Genomic DNA, 14819 nt, shown 5'->3' with positions numbered 1-14819 from the left:
TTTTCTAAGTGAAACGGGTAACCTTAGTGGTTAAGAGTCTAGATGACTATATTATTAGTTAATTGAAGTTTGTTTCTGTGTGAAACTTGGAACCTGTGTGGTTCGATCCTGTGTAACTAAATGTTTCTGTGTGAAACTGGGAACCTGTGTGGTTCGATTTGAATTGTTTAAGAGTCTGTGTGACTCATGTTATCATTAAAGAATAAGCATAATCATTAAATGTCTTGATTGACTTTATTAATGGTAACCAAGGCATTTACATATATAAGCAATATTCACGAATCTTGGCTCAATAATGGTTCAGAGGGCCGATATTGGCCCTTTATAGAATTGTCCTGTATTGAACTAAACAGAATTATTCCTATATAGTTTATCTTTTGCCTCAGAATTTTCATTAAACATATTTTTTAGTTTTTTCTATTAATTTAGGTCAAAATAAGTGGAGAATATTTGATTTAGCATTTTCATCATTTTTGGTTATGAAATCAACTCCGGTGTCCCTTTTTGCGCTAAGGATAAACATGGCTTCAATTCACATTCAGAGAATTCACACCCAAATAATAATTTACAGTTATTTAGATCTAAGAAAAACAGTCGTTCAAATTTCTTTAACTTACAAAATAAATAATTGATAATTTTTTTTTCTTTTAATATGAATAGAAAAAAAATTTCCAACTACTTTTTTTGGATTTTAATATTTTAGAACAAATATAATTCCGAGCATCTAACAGATTTTTTTTTGGTAACTATTTGACTGACTTTTATAATTAAAAAATACCAAAACATATTTTAACATATGTACTTAAAGCGTCAGAAAAATATATATAAGATGAACTCTGGTGCCCCATCTGATCCAGAGGGTAAATATTTTAAAAAACAGGTAAATATTTTAAAAAACAAAGACTGAATTTTCGTGAATTACGGTAATGCTGTAAGTAGATCCTAAAATTACTCTTATGAAGGAGATGAAAGATTCCGTTGTGCAACATTTATTTCTGCCCGGGTAACTAACAATGAAAGTAGCCTTCAGCGTCGGAAATGCCACCGTTAAAACAATTTGACCCTTTTCAAGGTTTCTTTTCTATCGTCTGCACCTTTAGGGGATATAAGACCTGTTCTGCCTACATTTTCACTCTAATTCATTTCACAATTAGAATGACTAGTGGATCCAAAACACGACTATCGTTACTTCCACTTACATCGTCTGTGTATTTTATGTGAGTGTGCAGCATGATCAATTAATGCAGAAACATGATAATGTGAAAGTTTATATTTAAAACTGAAGTCAAAGCACGGTGCTTTTCCAAAGCTAAGGCTGAAGGTAACACAAAAATATTACCTAGGTCCAAGCATTTATCATTACAACCATTTTTTTTTTCTGTTAAGGAACTTTTTACACGGCATGTCTTGGACTCGGAACACATATTTTATTTGAAGCAAACAATCGATTTTTTGTTGTTGTCACCATTGAGATAGCTCTAACCGTTGAAGATAGAAACTGGGTTTAAGACATTGGTGTCTAGAGTAGACAAACTCGCATGTCACACATACACACAGCAGCCACAAATAAACCTCTGAATAACGAAAGGTCTCATAGACACAAATCATCGTTTTTTCGTGTAATCTTTATTCCGCATGAATCTTGGAGACAAAAAAACGTAATATAGTTTTCCTGAGTCAGCTTTATAAAGGGAATTCCATTTTTATTGTATCGTTCGTCTGGACCTAAAAACTAGAAGCAGAACATGTGAGTTTTTCGCGAATCAAAATCTTATAATCCAACGAAATGTTGAAACTTTTTTTAAATCCCATTAACGAGACGTATACATGCACATCATTCTACCGCCATTTTGATTATTTTGGTTCCGGCAGATTTTCGCCATTTTGAATATTCGGAACTGCGCCGGAAACTGCAAATATCGATAGTCTTATCCATACGATTTTATTATCAAACATCGATTTTCGTATATACCTGATTTAAAAGTTATGCATTGCGATTCGTATTTACACGATTTAAAAATCGGGCATTGCGATTATTATTATTAACGTGATTTAAAAGCCCTATTATCACGATTCGTATTCACTCGAGGTTAATATCCAATATCGCGATTCGTATTCACGTGCTTGTCATATCAGAAACGAACGTAATTTGTACGTAGTTTAAAAACTACGCATTGCGATTCGTATTCCCCGATTCTAAAAGTGAATCGATCTAAAAATTATGCATCGTGATTCGTATTTACGAGATTTTAAATTTCAATATCGCGATTCATATTCATAAGATTTTAAAATTCAATGCCACGATTCGCATTCACGCGATTTTAAAATCCAAATCGCGATTCTTGTCAGAAGTAAGTTTTTTCTTGAATTAGTTATCAATAAGGTGTGATGTTCTACATTAGGAGATAATTTAATTATAAATGTTAGTTTGAAAGTTTATGTTAAATATGAAACATATATGGTATATAAATTGATGTATTCATATCGATTTGTCGTTAATAACTTTTTCAGCGTTTTGCACTTTGTGTCACAATTATCCCTGTTTTTTTCCAAAGGTACCTTGGTGACATAAATCCTAACAATCGATTTTCAGAATGAGGTTTATTCCAAAAGTGTCTTGGAGACAAAATCCTTGACTGTATCCGAAACGAACATTGCTCCTTGTACACGCCCGTTGTCTCATGTCACTGAAATCTCTGTACCGTTGTGGGGGTCTAAAGAGATGACGGTTTCACGCCAGATCAACGTCCGGTAACCTATTAAAATAGCGTATCCTTTTCTATCACCTTAATTAGCTTTATAGAACAACGTAACAGTGAGTGGGTTTCTCAGAATGCGTTTGGAATGTTGTCAAAGCGTTAAATGGCAACTCTTGTGCGAGGAATCATTAATCTGCCTGACTTATTTTTGTCATAAAACTTCAGTTTTTATGGTGCCACACTTCCTTTGTTTCTGATGTGAAAAGAGCTACCTTGAATGTAACCGAAGCCTTTCTTTTATGATCCAAGAAATCACTTTCGTGCCCATCAATATTGCTTCATGCTTCAGCGAGTGATGGACGATCAAGACAACAGCTTCCATTCCTTTTTTTGTTTTTTAACAAATCTAATCTTTAATGTGTTAAAAAGATTAGCAGGTTGGATTAACGACTTTATTATTATGTGTTTAATTTCTTTCTAGAAGGAAGATTGTGTTTTCCGAAATTCCTTAAAAAGCACATTCTAAGTGCCTTAAACTTGAAGCAACGAAATAGTTTTAAACTATAATTACCATATTTGCTCTAAAAATTAAAACAGACAAATAGCTTAAACATTGTTATTATTATTAAACTTTCTTTTAAAAATTGCCGATTTGGCAAGATTTCAGCAGTTTATTTTTGTAAACCCAGATAATGAAGCGTTGGATTGCACATGATCAGCAAAAGATCGATCTCTCGCTGATGGAAAACTGGAGTTCTTGAGTTCGATCCTGGCAGCCGACTGAACTGCTAGCGTGCTTATGCAGCAAGGTGCACTTTAAATCTGCCGTAGCTGAAAGTCCTCTTGTTTGTTGTGGTGTGGAAGTTTGGATAGAGGGATAAGCTCAGGCACTTTTAAAAATCAGATCAAAAATGCTTTTCATTTCCCCCAAACTATGGCTTTTCTTTATATTCATATTTTTTTCTTTATATTTTTATTTATACTCAGGGACCAGCCCAAACCTTGGGACGGGGACTGGTTCTTAGACTTTACTACGATTTTGAAACAGCGTTTTACTACGTTCCAGAGAACTTTTAAGACAATGGTCACTTCTTTTAATTGTATTTTACTTTTATTTATTAGTGTTCATGAATTCCTTTTTATATGTGTTCCTGTATTGCCATTGGGAATAAATAAAAAAATATGTGTCTGCTCTTCATCCCTATTTCGGTGTCATGGAAAGTAGATGCCTACCTTTCCATTGCAATTAGGCTTATCTCGCTTAATATATATGACCATTTTCATATTACTCCGCCATCCTATTTATTTTAGTAAACGGAATACTTTTGACAACTTTTCTTTTATATTTGTTTCAGATTTGTTTCTTGTCTTCCCACTTCAAATGACGTAGCCTTATATCTAGCCTACGAAGTTTAGAAAAGAAATGAAATTCAGCAGGTGACCCATGATTTCAAAAGTGTTGCTCATTTAATCCACTACTGTGATGGCCGATCACTGTGAACTTGTGTCGGAGATGAATGTCGTTGAGAAGATGAGCACTCAGGAGAGGCTGAAGCACGCGAGAAAGAGACGCGTGCAGCAGTTGAAGCGATGGAATCAACGCGAGAAAGAATGGCAGCAGACGAAGAGGAAGAAAGGAGGGGCGGCAACCCCGGACCTCATTCCAAAGTCCAAAAGTAACAAATCTTACAAAGTACATTTTGTGCCAAGCGTCATGCTTCTGGAAGCAGCGGCTAGGAATGACGTCGAAGAAGGTAAGATTCTTTCTGAATAAAAACAGACGACTTAAAACATCCAGTATTCTTTAAACTGATATTTTTTTTAATTTAGAAGCCTCTTGCCCGGTATTCACTAGATTGTTTTCCTTAAAGTAATGTGCTATTGCCTGATATACACCTGCCCCGTATTCCTGACATTGATGTTTTCTTAAGTGTCCATTGTCCGGGATTTACCCCAAAAATTACCCAATTAATGAAAAAAAATGAACGAAAATAATTATATATAAAATAAAAACGAATAGAAAGTGTAGCAAACTCGAAGCGTCGTAATGCTTTAAGAGGCATTTAGTTGTTAAAAAGATAGTTTTTTTTTATTATTTTCAATTTCCTAATTCTGAAATCGAAAATTCTGCCAGCTGTATCTTCTGCATGAAAAATATTAACATGCATCCCTTACATTTCTAAATCTGCAAGAAAAAAGATGCAATCCATTCCCCTTAGGGAGGCAGCTTGGAATTGAAAAACTTATTCTTCCCCCTTGTTGTTTCGTAATTTTGCGGCCAAGAAATACGATCAACGTGCTATAACACGCAACAAATTCTGTTTGTTTCTGTGTGAGGAAGAAATATTAAAGTTCCTAATGCATGTGAAAAAGTGGCTTATTTTGATGTCTAACGAGAGAAAGGCAAATATTTACGATTTAGCTGTTAGGTCGATTTGAAATTAACTTTGCTACGCCACAAAATGCGAACAAAAACACACGTTGTCCATTACTCGATCTCATTTGAATTGGCATTGCGTTCAATACTTGCTGTAATAATAAACTCGGAGGCTGTCCAACTTGCGTCCCAAGTGTCTCCAAATATGCTCTTTCAATGACATATCTGGGGATTAAGCAGGCCTTGTAAAGTTGGAATTTTCATGCATATATACTTTCTCCGGAAAACAAATTGCAGGTTAGGTTACACAAAAATTAATATATCAACTTTTGTTTTATTTTCGTCACCGCTATTTTAAATTTTCTAAGCCCTAGGGGACCCTGCACATGTATATATTGTGGGGTCCACAAAGTCCTCCATGTTCCCATAACAAATTATATCTCTGTGGAGGAATTGCATTGGAGATGGATCGTTCTCTGGTTTATTTCAAAATTACAATCTGTGGATGAATGAATAGATGTATGAATGGTATGAACGGTTGTGACGTATGGGTGTAGCAGAAGTCGAATTCTTGGCCACAGATGGCACCAGCGGAAAACAAGTACAATCGCACCCCTTACGGTTACGACAACAACATTGTAAAACCTAACAGTAAGACTCCCAGTAAAGATTTTAAATACATAAAATAGATTTTTTATTAATTTTGTACTTAAACATAATAAATTTAATGATATAAAAAGTTCTTAAGGATTCTTGTAATAATGACAATTTTGTGTTTCAGTTCGGAGACTTCTTATGCTCGGTGTTAGTCCTGACTCGACGAATGAAGATGGACTCACGGCTCTGCACCAGGCAAGTATTCATTCCATTGACTACAGTTCTTCTTAATAATAACCACTAATATATCGAGGCTCAATATATTGTGGTATGTTGACAGAAAGAATGTCTTATGTTTTATGTTCAATACACAGTGTTGCATTGACGACAGCGAGGCGATGATGAAACTCCTTCTAGAGTTCGGTGCCAACGTCAACGCCAAGGACAGCGAGCAGTGGACACCGCTTCATGCAGCAGCTACCTGTGGCCATATACACTTAGTGAGGTACCTCATCTCTAAAGGGGCCGATCTGCTGGCTGTGAATGCTGACGGAAACATGCCGTATGACATATGCGAGGACGAAACCACCTTGGACTATATCGAATCTGAAATGGCCAAAAAAGGTATCACTTTTCAATTCATTCATGGATTCACGATTGGAATGGAAGCAAATTTTACTGCTTGAGTTCCGCTCGACTCCAGTTGGTTAAAAAATGTCCGGTCCTTACTCCGCATGAGGATTTTAAAAAAAAACAGGCACTTGAAAGCAGTCTTCTGACGTGACAAGACTGAAAAAAAAAATGCTTTGCCAATACTTGAAGTATTAAGGCTGTTTTTCGAAATCTCCGTCGTAATATGAATTGATACTTTTTTGCGAACTGTGAGTTTGCAACTGTTACTCATGACTGTTAGACCAAGTTTAGAGTATCTAATGGCAGCGCTGTCTACGCTTGTTTTGAAAACGGCTTAAAACGTCAATACTATTTAGCCACAGTTTTGTGAAAATGGTCTAATTTCTTAATACGGCTTAAAAACTTACTCCTATGCTGCGTTACTTGGGCTCATAAAATTTTTCAAAACTGAGAATAAGGCAGTGATTTTGATAATTTTTATTTAGGGGGAAAATATCACCCAATTGGTGATTTTTAAAAAGATTTAATAACTTTTAAAATATTTAAGGTATTTGTCTGTTCTAAAAAACACAGATAATTCTTCACGACAAGATTACATCTACAATTTAAAATCATCGCATTGCTTCAAGTGTAAGGCACTTAAACTATGGCTTTTTTGTTTTTCTTGGACACAGAGCTTTGAAAACAGCGTTAGGAGACAATTTTAATTGCATGAAGTAAAAAAAACTGGTGTATACGAATTCGGAAATGTGAATGAGAACTTGATAGGTGAGTTATATTCACTCTGAAGAACATGCTAAACCAGATTCTTGTTCGCATCTCCGTAATCGCATACGCGATTTTTTTCGCATTCTGTGATAAAGGCCCTTTTACTCCAACTAGCAAGAAAAAGTGAAAAATGTAGAGAGTCAATAACTACTTGCTTAAATCCCTAAATCGGAATTTTCTTCCCCCAAAGTCTGTGAAACATCCCTGGGGATGATCTGAAGATATGACATCACAATTTTGATCCCCTGCGGAGGGGATAGCTCCTCCGCGTTTGCTAGACCGATGACCTGCATGCGAATTCGAGTGTTTTACTTTAGAAATTTTCCCATAACGAGATAACAATTGATACCGCTCACCCTCGGTCCCTACGCAGGCTGATATAAGTTATCACACACCCCGCTTACTGACCGCAGCCAGTGATGCTTGTATCGGTGTTCTACTGGGAATCCGTGTCTTTACGATCAGTTCACTGAAAGAAGCCGTATTTTTTAAATTTGATTTGATCAGGAATTATCGATTTCGCTCAAATTTTTATTTTGTCATGTAAAATTATGTTCTTTAAAAATATGTAACTCTTTTTATACTTTACAATTCATAATATTTTCGACCATTATTTAATAAAATAATTTAAAAAAATAGTAAATATCTACTAAAAGTTTTCATGGAATTATCTTTGGAGAAACGAACTTTATAATTGTGGGCAAAAACTTTTCAATTCATTTAAGAAGTTATGGCAAAATACGCACAAAAAATAAAATTAACATGAAGGGGTTCAAACTTTGAACTCTTGAACCCTATTTTCCAGATTGCAGCTACCTCCAATATTTTGGGGGTGAGAAATCCAAATTCGTTGTAAAAAAAGTTATGTTTACCCCGAGAAAGTACGTTTTTGTGTCAGATTCCGTAACTTAGACTATTGTCTGGACTAATTAATTGGCATATTTGAAATCGCCCCCTCAAACCTTTAAAAATGAGTCCTAGAACGCGAAGATCCCATCATTATATCAAAAGTTATTCAGGGTGGTCCGTTTTTTCTTATTTTGCACACTACATTGACTACGAATACTTGACTTTGGTGGAAGTTGTTGGTGAACAAACTAAGCTCGCTCCATGGCCATAATATTTCGAAGAAACCTAAAAATAATGAATAAAATGGCGAAATGATTTTTGTTTTCAAAAAAAAGCTTCTATAATTTTTAATATACATTAAAAATTTAAAAGTTTACGACTAATACTGAACTAATAAACTAACTAATAAATTACTAAAACTATTGTAGAATAAAAATGAATTATATTGTCATTGACACACTGTAGGAATCACGCAAGAAATGATTGACGAAACGCGAGCTATAACAGAACAAGAAATGCTTGTTGATTTGAAGTGCATGTTGGAAGATGGAGGAGATATAGAATACAGAGATCAACAAGGAGCTACACCCGTATGTATTCTCTATTTTGTTCTTTCTTATTCACTCTTTCCTTCTTCTATTCTAACTGTTGGATGTCAATGCTCACCTACATTGCAGTCAATTGGATGGAAATCCACACAACTTTGTTACAAACATTGGAGGTAGTGGGTTCATTTCTGAATCAGATCAATAAACCCTACACAGAGCCTTGGTGGCTCAGGGGAAAGAACGCTCGCCTTCCATTGAGGTAAACCGGGTTCGAATCCCAGCTATAACTGATTGATTCGAATTCCACACCCGGTTGCACCGACCACAGTGCTACGTAAAATATCCTCATTGGTAGAAGGATCACGGGTCCCCTTCCATCAGACTAACCGTGGGAGGTCTTTGTGGTTTTCCTCTCTAACTCAAATGCGGGTTAGTTCCATTAAAAGACTTCCACGATGGCAAATTTCTCTCAATACTTTATCCAGGAATTCCCTTGTCTTTTGGATTGGGTTCAAAATGACTAGGCAACGTAGTTGAACATTAGCAGTTGTAAAACCGAGCCGGCTGTTCAACGACGATTAAGAAAAAAATAAACCTACCCAGTGGTCGGGATTAAACTCGAGAGTAAAATTGCGCCCTCAAATTAGTTAGTCAAATGAAGTATAAAAATTATTTAGTTCAATGGGATGCCTGCAAGTGACGAAGTGTGGGTATCCCACTCCTGATGGGTTGTTGAAACTTGACTTTTGTTTACGTTAGCAACTGTTCTTTCCATTATTCTGTTTCGAGTAAGTCAAGCCCTTCAAGTATCAATTCTCTTATGTGGCACACTTTATATTTCACGAAGATTCTTTCACAAAGATTTCAATTTTTTCACTATCTGTTTCTTACTTAACACAAAAGCTGGCACGAAACCATGTTGATCATAAACAAACTAATTATAAATCGAAGTTGCCAAGTACAAGAAAAAAAATGTATTACGATAACAATAAAATACATAAACAAATAATAAATCTAAATTAAATAAAAGTCGTAGCAGCGTAAGAATTATGTTTCAACAAATGCTATGTGCATATATGGCAACGTTACTTTCAAAAAGTTACGAGTAAAAGTACAAGTATTTTTAAAAAAAGTAATGATTAAAAAGTAAAAAGTTCTTATTTTAAAAAGTAACGAGTAAAAAGTACAAGTAAAAGTACAAGTACTGAATTCGAGTAGTAACGATTTNTTGTTAGTGTCGATTTATTTTTAAATTCGGAGGTATATTATAATATAATTTTATGTTATAATCGTGTAATATAATTTTAAAATCAAATATAATTTTAATATCAAACTTTTTATGAATTTGCACGAAAAAGAAATTTTATCTATTGATTTAAATTTTTTGTTTATTATTTTTATCTATTTAAATTACCATTAATTCAAAATTGTGTTACTCTTTAGAAACGCATTTTAAAAGCACAAACATAAACAAAGCAAACACGGGGTTTCAGATAGCTTTGTGATGTTTGAGTTAGTAAGAAAAAAATTGAATGTGCAGTATAAGTTGAAACAGAAGGTATTTAAACACAAAGTTAGCTATGAATGCATATATATTGCACATTAATTTTATAAATTAAAAAAACATAAGCATTTTTTTTAAATAAATTTTTTTTTTTAGAAAGCTTACCGAGTTTTAGAAAAAAGTAACGATTTCTTTCGACATTTCCGTTACAAATACTTGTACTTTTTCCCTAAAAAAGTAACGAAAGTACAAGTAAAAGTACTAAATTTAAAAAGTAACGAAGTACAAGTAAAAGTACGTACTTTTTACTTGTACCGGCGGTACAAGTAACGAAAGTAAAAGTACTGCCATATATGGCTATGTGTGATCCGGATCTGTATTTAATTAATTTCACGTTAATTAATATTTTTTAACTTATGTGTTGAAACTTAGTTCGACTTTAACAAGCCATTTTACTTATAAGCGATCAGCTGGCGCTGGCATTGTGATCTTCTTCTGGAAGTGCAAGAACCCAATGGTATCAGATAGTTTGCAATTACTACATTTTAAAAAGGAATAGATGGAGTGAAATGCATTTGTATTCAATAAGTTGTAGTTTAAAAAATGTAGTTTTTCCGACCACTGAAATCAAGTTAAACCAGATCAGCTGACTTTCAGCAATTCATTAGCAGTTTCATTCACTTTTGAACAATTCTTTTATGTAACAGTTTATTCATAGTAAAAGTACTTTCAAGAGACACTGTTAAAAGTAAGCTAAATTCGATAGCTCATCTTTTGGTCAGAGTCAAACCATCATCTGATCGGATACAAAATTACGGTGCACTTTTGCACGCCCTTTAAAGTTCGGCAAAGAAATAAAAAATTGGTTTTAACTAGATGTATGTAGAATGACGTAATTTTATTCAAAGTAATTTCATGCATGTAGTATAACGACGTAATTGTATGAAGTATGACATAATTTCATGCATGTAGTATAACGTAATTGTATGAAGTATGACTTAATTTTAAACTACATACATCCAATTTAGTTTCCTTATTTCCTCTCTTACTTGCACAGAGAAACAAAAAGCCGTTGTTTTTATTGCATTTCTAAAAGAACACCTTCACTAAAGAACAAATTGTTAAGATACTTTGAACATTTAGTAGCTATAAAAAAATAAAAATTTTTTTTCAAAAAAATGAGCTTTTATGTGCAATAAGTTGCCTAAATAGGATTGTTTTCAGGCAAATCAGAAAGCAAAGTTCACGCATTAACTAATAATCGATACAAATTACATTCCTGCCAAATCTTCCGGATTTTCCGGAAGATTTTATTTTCATATTTAAAGTGGTAGTAATCATGCACTATTTTTTCTTTAATAATTTTAATTTTTAAATGATATTGATCACCACTATTCTTACAAAAATTAAGCACATATATTAATATGCGTTACTATCATGGTTGTCAAAATTAAGCACATATTACTAAAACTAAAACTAAAAATTAAGCACATATATTAATATGCGTTACTATCATGGTTGTCACCTGCCCGATGATCCTAAGCACCGGGAAATCTTCAGAATCAACCGATTGCTGAACACACCAGTCAGAGTGGAAAGATTTCGTGGCGGCCGCCACGAAGTTCAATGCTATAGGTGTCAAGGCTTCGGCCACACACAGAGCAAATGCACCGATGAGCCAGCGTGTATGAAATGCGCTGGTGCGCATTACACCTACAAATGCACGAAACCCCTGAACGAGCCACCATCATGCGTGAACTGCAAAAATGACCACCCAGCCTGTTTCACAGGTTGCCCAGCCAGGCCAAAGAGAAAGCTCGCACCCAGGAGGAGACAACAACATCGAACTCCTACCAACCCAGTAGCCAGATTTACTCACATCGTGAGAGAACTACAGGAACTCATGAAAGATGCGGAATTAGTTTCCCTGATCCAGTCCCTCCTCCCACCAACCAAGACTTAGACGAGGAGATACTGCCAATGATGACGACCACAGATCTTCATCTGTGGAATTACTACTATTTGTTAAAGCCAATAGTCACCGTCGCCCTAGGGCCCATTTTCGATGAAGAAGTGAGGTGCCCGCATCCGCGGGCAGGTACTTCATCAAACCACCTATCGAGTCGAGTCGAGTCATGGTTGTCAACTTAAGTTTTCTCAAATACAACGTATTTGTTTGCTTAAAATTGAAGTTTCAATTCCATTTTAATACCACTGGGAAAAATGACAATGGAAGGGATTAAAAGTTGGCAGGTATAGGGGGAAATTTATCTGCAATTAATTACTTGTTATTCAAAAAATGATAAGACAATGAAACAGGTATACAACTGTCAATTACAAACGTTGCTTAATACAATTTTTGAAAATAGAATCACCATAACCGTTTGATCTTTTATATCTTTATTTAAGTAGAAATGGACAAAACTAATTTAATTCTAATTTGTTAAAATATTTATTCATAACCTTTGTCACTATGAAGCATATTTTCCGTAACTGCGAAAACTTAGTAGGGGGTGTATGCCTGTATTTATTAAAAAATTTGACGTTTTCAAAACATTTATTTTGTTACCCTTAATTCTATTATGTATTATGTTACGATGTATACCATTTATAATGAATGTTTTGTACCGTCCTTGTTTGATCTTTCAGCTCCACATAGCTGCAGCTAACGGGTATGTGACCGTTGTGGAATTTATTCTCGATAACCATGGCTCTACTAATGTTTGTGATAATGACATGTGGCAGCCTATTCATGCAGCGGCATGCTGGGGACATGTAAGTAGATCATCAACCTCTCTTCTTATTGTGTTCAAGTGTAAATAAACAATAAATGAGTAAAACACCCTGAATTACTTTTGATCTAATGATCGGATCTTCGCGTTCTAGAAATCTATCATAAAGGTTCAAGGGCGTAACCTCAAATATACTAATTAATTAGCGCAGACGATATTTTAAGTTACGGAATGTGACACAAAAACGTACTTTTTGTAAACAAACATACTTTTTTTTATGATGGATTTGGATTTCTGTCCCCCAAAATATCGAAGGTTACCGCATTGTGGAAAACTTGGTTCCTATAGTTTGATTCTGGAGAGCGAATATCTCGAGAACTTTTTCATCAAATTGAAAAAATTTTACCCACAATTATAAAATTCGTTTATCCAAAGATAATTCCGTGCTAAAAATAACTTTTAGTAATTATTTTTTATTATTTTTTAAAATGGTACGGTATACAAGTTTTTAAAACATTTTGAAGAATGTAAAATCTCAAGACAAAATGTAGGCGAAATCGGTCAAATAGTTCCCGAGAAATCGAATTTTCATGGAATTATCTTTGAATGAGCGAATTTTATAATTGTGCGAAAAATGTTTCCATTCAATTAAAAAGTTTTCGTTTCATGGTGAAATGCGCAAAAAGTAAAATTAGCAGTAAAGGGTCCGAACTTTGGATCGCTCTCCTGATCAAACTCTGGGAACCCTGTTTCCTAGATTGCAGCTTCGCCCTATATTTTGACGGTAAGAAATCCGAATCCGTCGGTAACAAAATACGCATGAAGAAAGTTGCTACCCGTTAACAGAGTTACTGAAAATATTGATTTTTTGCAGTGGCTTTCTGTCAATGAACCAAATAAATCCAGGTATTATTATTTACTTTATGACTAGAGGTATAATTAGTGGTAAAGTATTCACCTACCGTCCGGGGTTCAATTCCTCGTGCGGCGTCTGATCGGATTGTACATTGCGTTTCAGGGACTTCAATTCTACTCTAATGCCTCCGGTGGTTTCAGAGCGGGAAAGTGATTAATAGAGTTCTATTTACTTTATTTCTGTAAAATTTCGAAGTCTCCTGTGAATTATTTTTTCTGTATTTTAATAGAAATTTTCCGTTTTTAATTCTCGGTAATTTTACAATTAGACTCTAGATAAATGGTTACCAGTAAATTATCATACATTTTAATTGAAATCTTTTGTACACTGCAATGCTGTTTTTTTTTCTTCTTAAAATAGTGTGAATTTAATAGACTTGTAATGTTTTTCGTTATAGCCTGATGTTATTGAAATGTTGGTCATGGCTGGGGCAGATTTATCAGCGAAAACGAAAAATGGTGAAACTCCTTTTGGTAAGTATTGTAAATTTTTTTCATTGTTAAAATGCATGCTACTAAAACTTCTGTTAAGATTCTTCTGCCCAGAGTAATAAACAATGTCACTAAGAAAATGCATCAGTTAGTTTATAGATAAGTTAAATTTTTTTCATTTAAAAATATGTTTTTCACCATTTTTATATAAGACAAAAAAATCTATTGCTGACTTATTTTATTACTAAGTGCGAATTTTTAATGCCTGACGACCAAAAGCTGTCTTTATATAAAAAAAAACAAGTAGGGTAAACTAACCAGTGAAGGAACAATTAAGCTTCGCTTGCCTTTTAAAAAACCATATTAATTTCAAAATTCGTATTTTTAGTTAAATGTTATAGAGAACTTACATAATATTGTTTTAAAGTTTTGGAGGTTCAAATAGCAAGTAGTAAGAATTGAAGGAACAGCTCTTACCAGTGAAAGAACACTCAGTAAAGGAACGCTTAATTTTGGTTATTTCTTAACGCTCTTTATGAATTTATAAGCCATACAAATATTTAAAAACAAGCCTATTCTTGAAATTATAACATATAAATACTTGGAAAATGTTAACTTTTTTTGTAATCATGAATTGAAAATTAAAGTGTCAACATATTAACACATACTGTTCATTCACTGGGAAATCTATGCCCAGTAAAGGAACATGCCTGTTCCCTCACTGGTTAGAAGTTGTTTTTCGTATTTTTAACATACTTTTGATGC

General features: G+C 34.1%; 1 protein-coding gene across 3 annotated transcripts in view; it reads left to right on the top strand.

The window, feature by feature from the left end:
* The window catches only part of LOC107439236 (protein phosphatase 1 regulatory subunit 16A), a 79283-nt gene that overhangs the window by 50928 nt on the left and 13536 nt on the right, over window positions 1-14819 (top strand). For all 3 annotated transcript variants that reach the window (XM_016051756.4, XM_043046235.2, XM_016051757.4), the window contains 6 exons: window positions 4055-4453; window positions 5858-5928; window positions 6048-6297; window positions 8389-8513; window positions 12625-12750; window positions 14021-14096. In XM_016051756.4, the coding sequence (XP_015907242.1) occupies window positions 4183-4453; window positions 5858-5928; window positions 6048-6297; window positions 8389-8513; window positions 12625-12750; window positions 14021-14096 (919 nt within the window). In that variant the 5' untranslated portion in view covers window positions 4055-4182. The remainder of the gene's footprint in view (window positions 1-4054; window positions 4454-5857; window positions 5929-6047; window positions 6298-8388; window positions 8514-12624; window positions 12751-14020; window positions 14097-14819) is intronic.

This window comes from Parasteatoda tepidariorum, chromosome 6 (genome assembly GCF_043381705.1).
Source record: "Parasteatoda tepidariorum isolate YZ-2023 chromosome 6, CAS_Ptep_4.0, whole genome shotgun sequence".
NCBI classification, from domain to species: Eukaryota; Metazoa; Arthropoda; class Arachnida; order Araneae; family Theridiidae; genus Parasteatoda; species Parasteatoda tepidariorum.
Note: the sequence above shows the minus strand (reverse complement) of the source record. Positions and strands in the feature narration are given on the sequence as shown.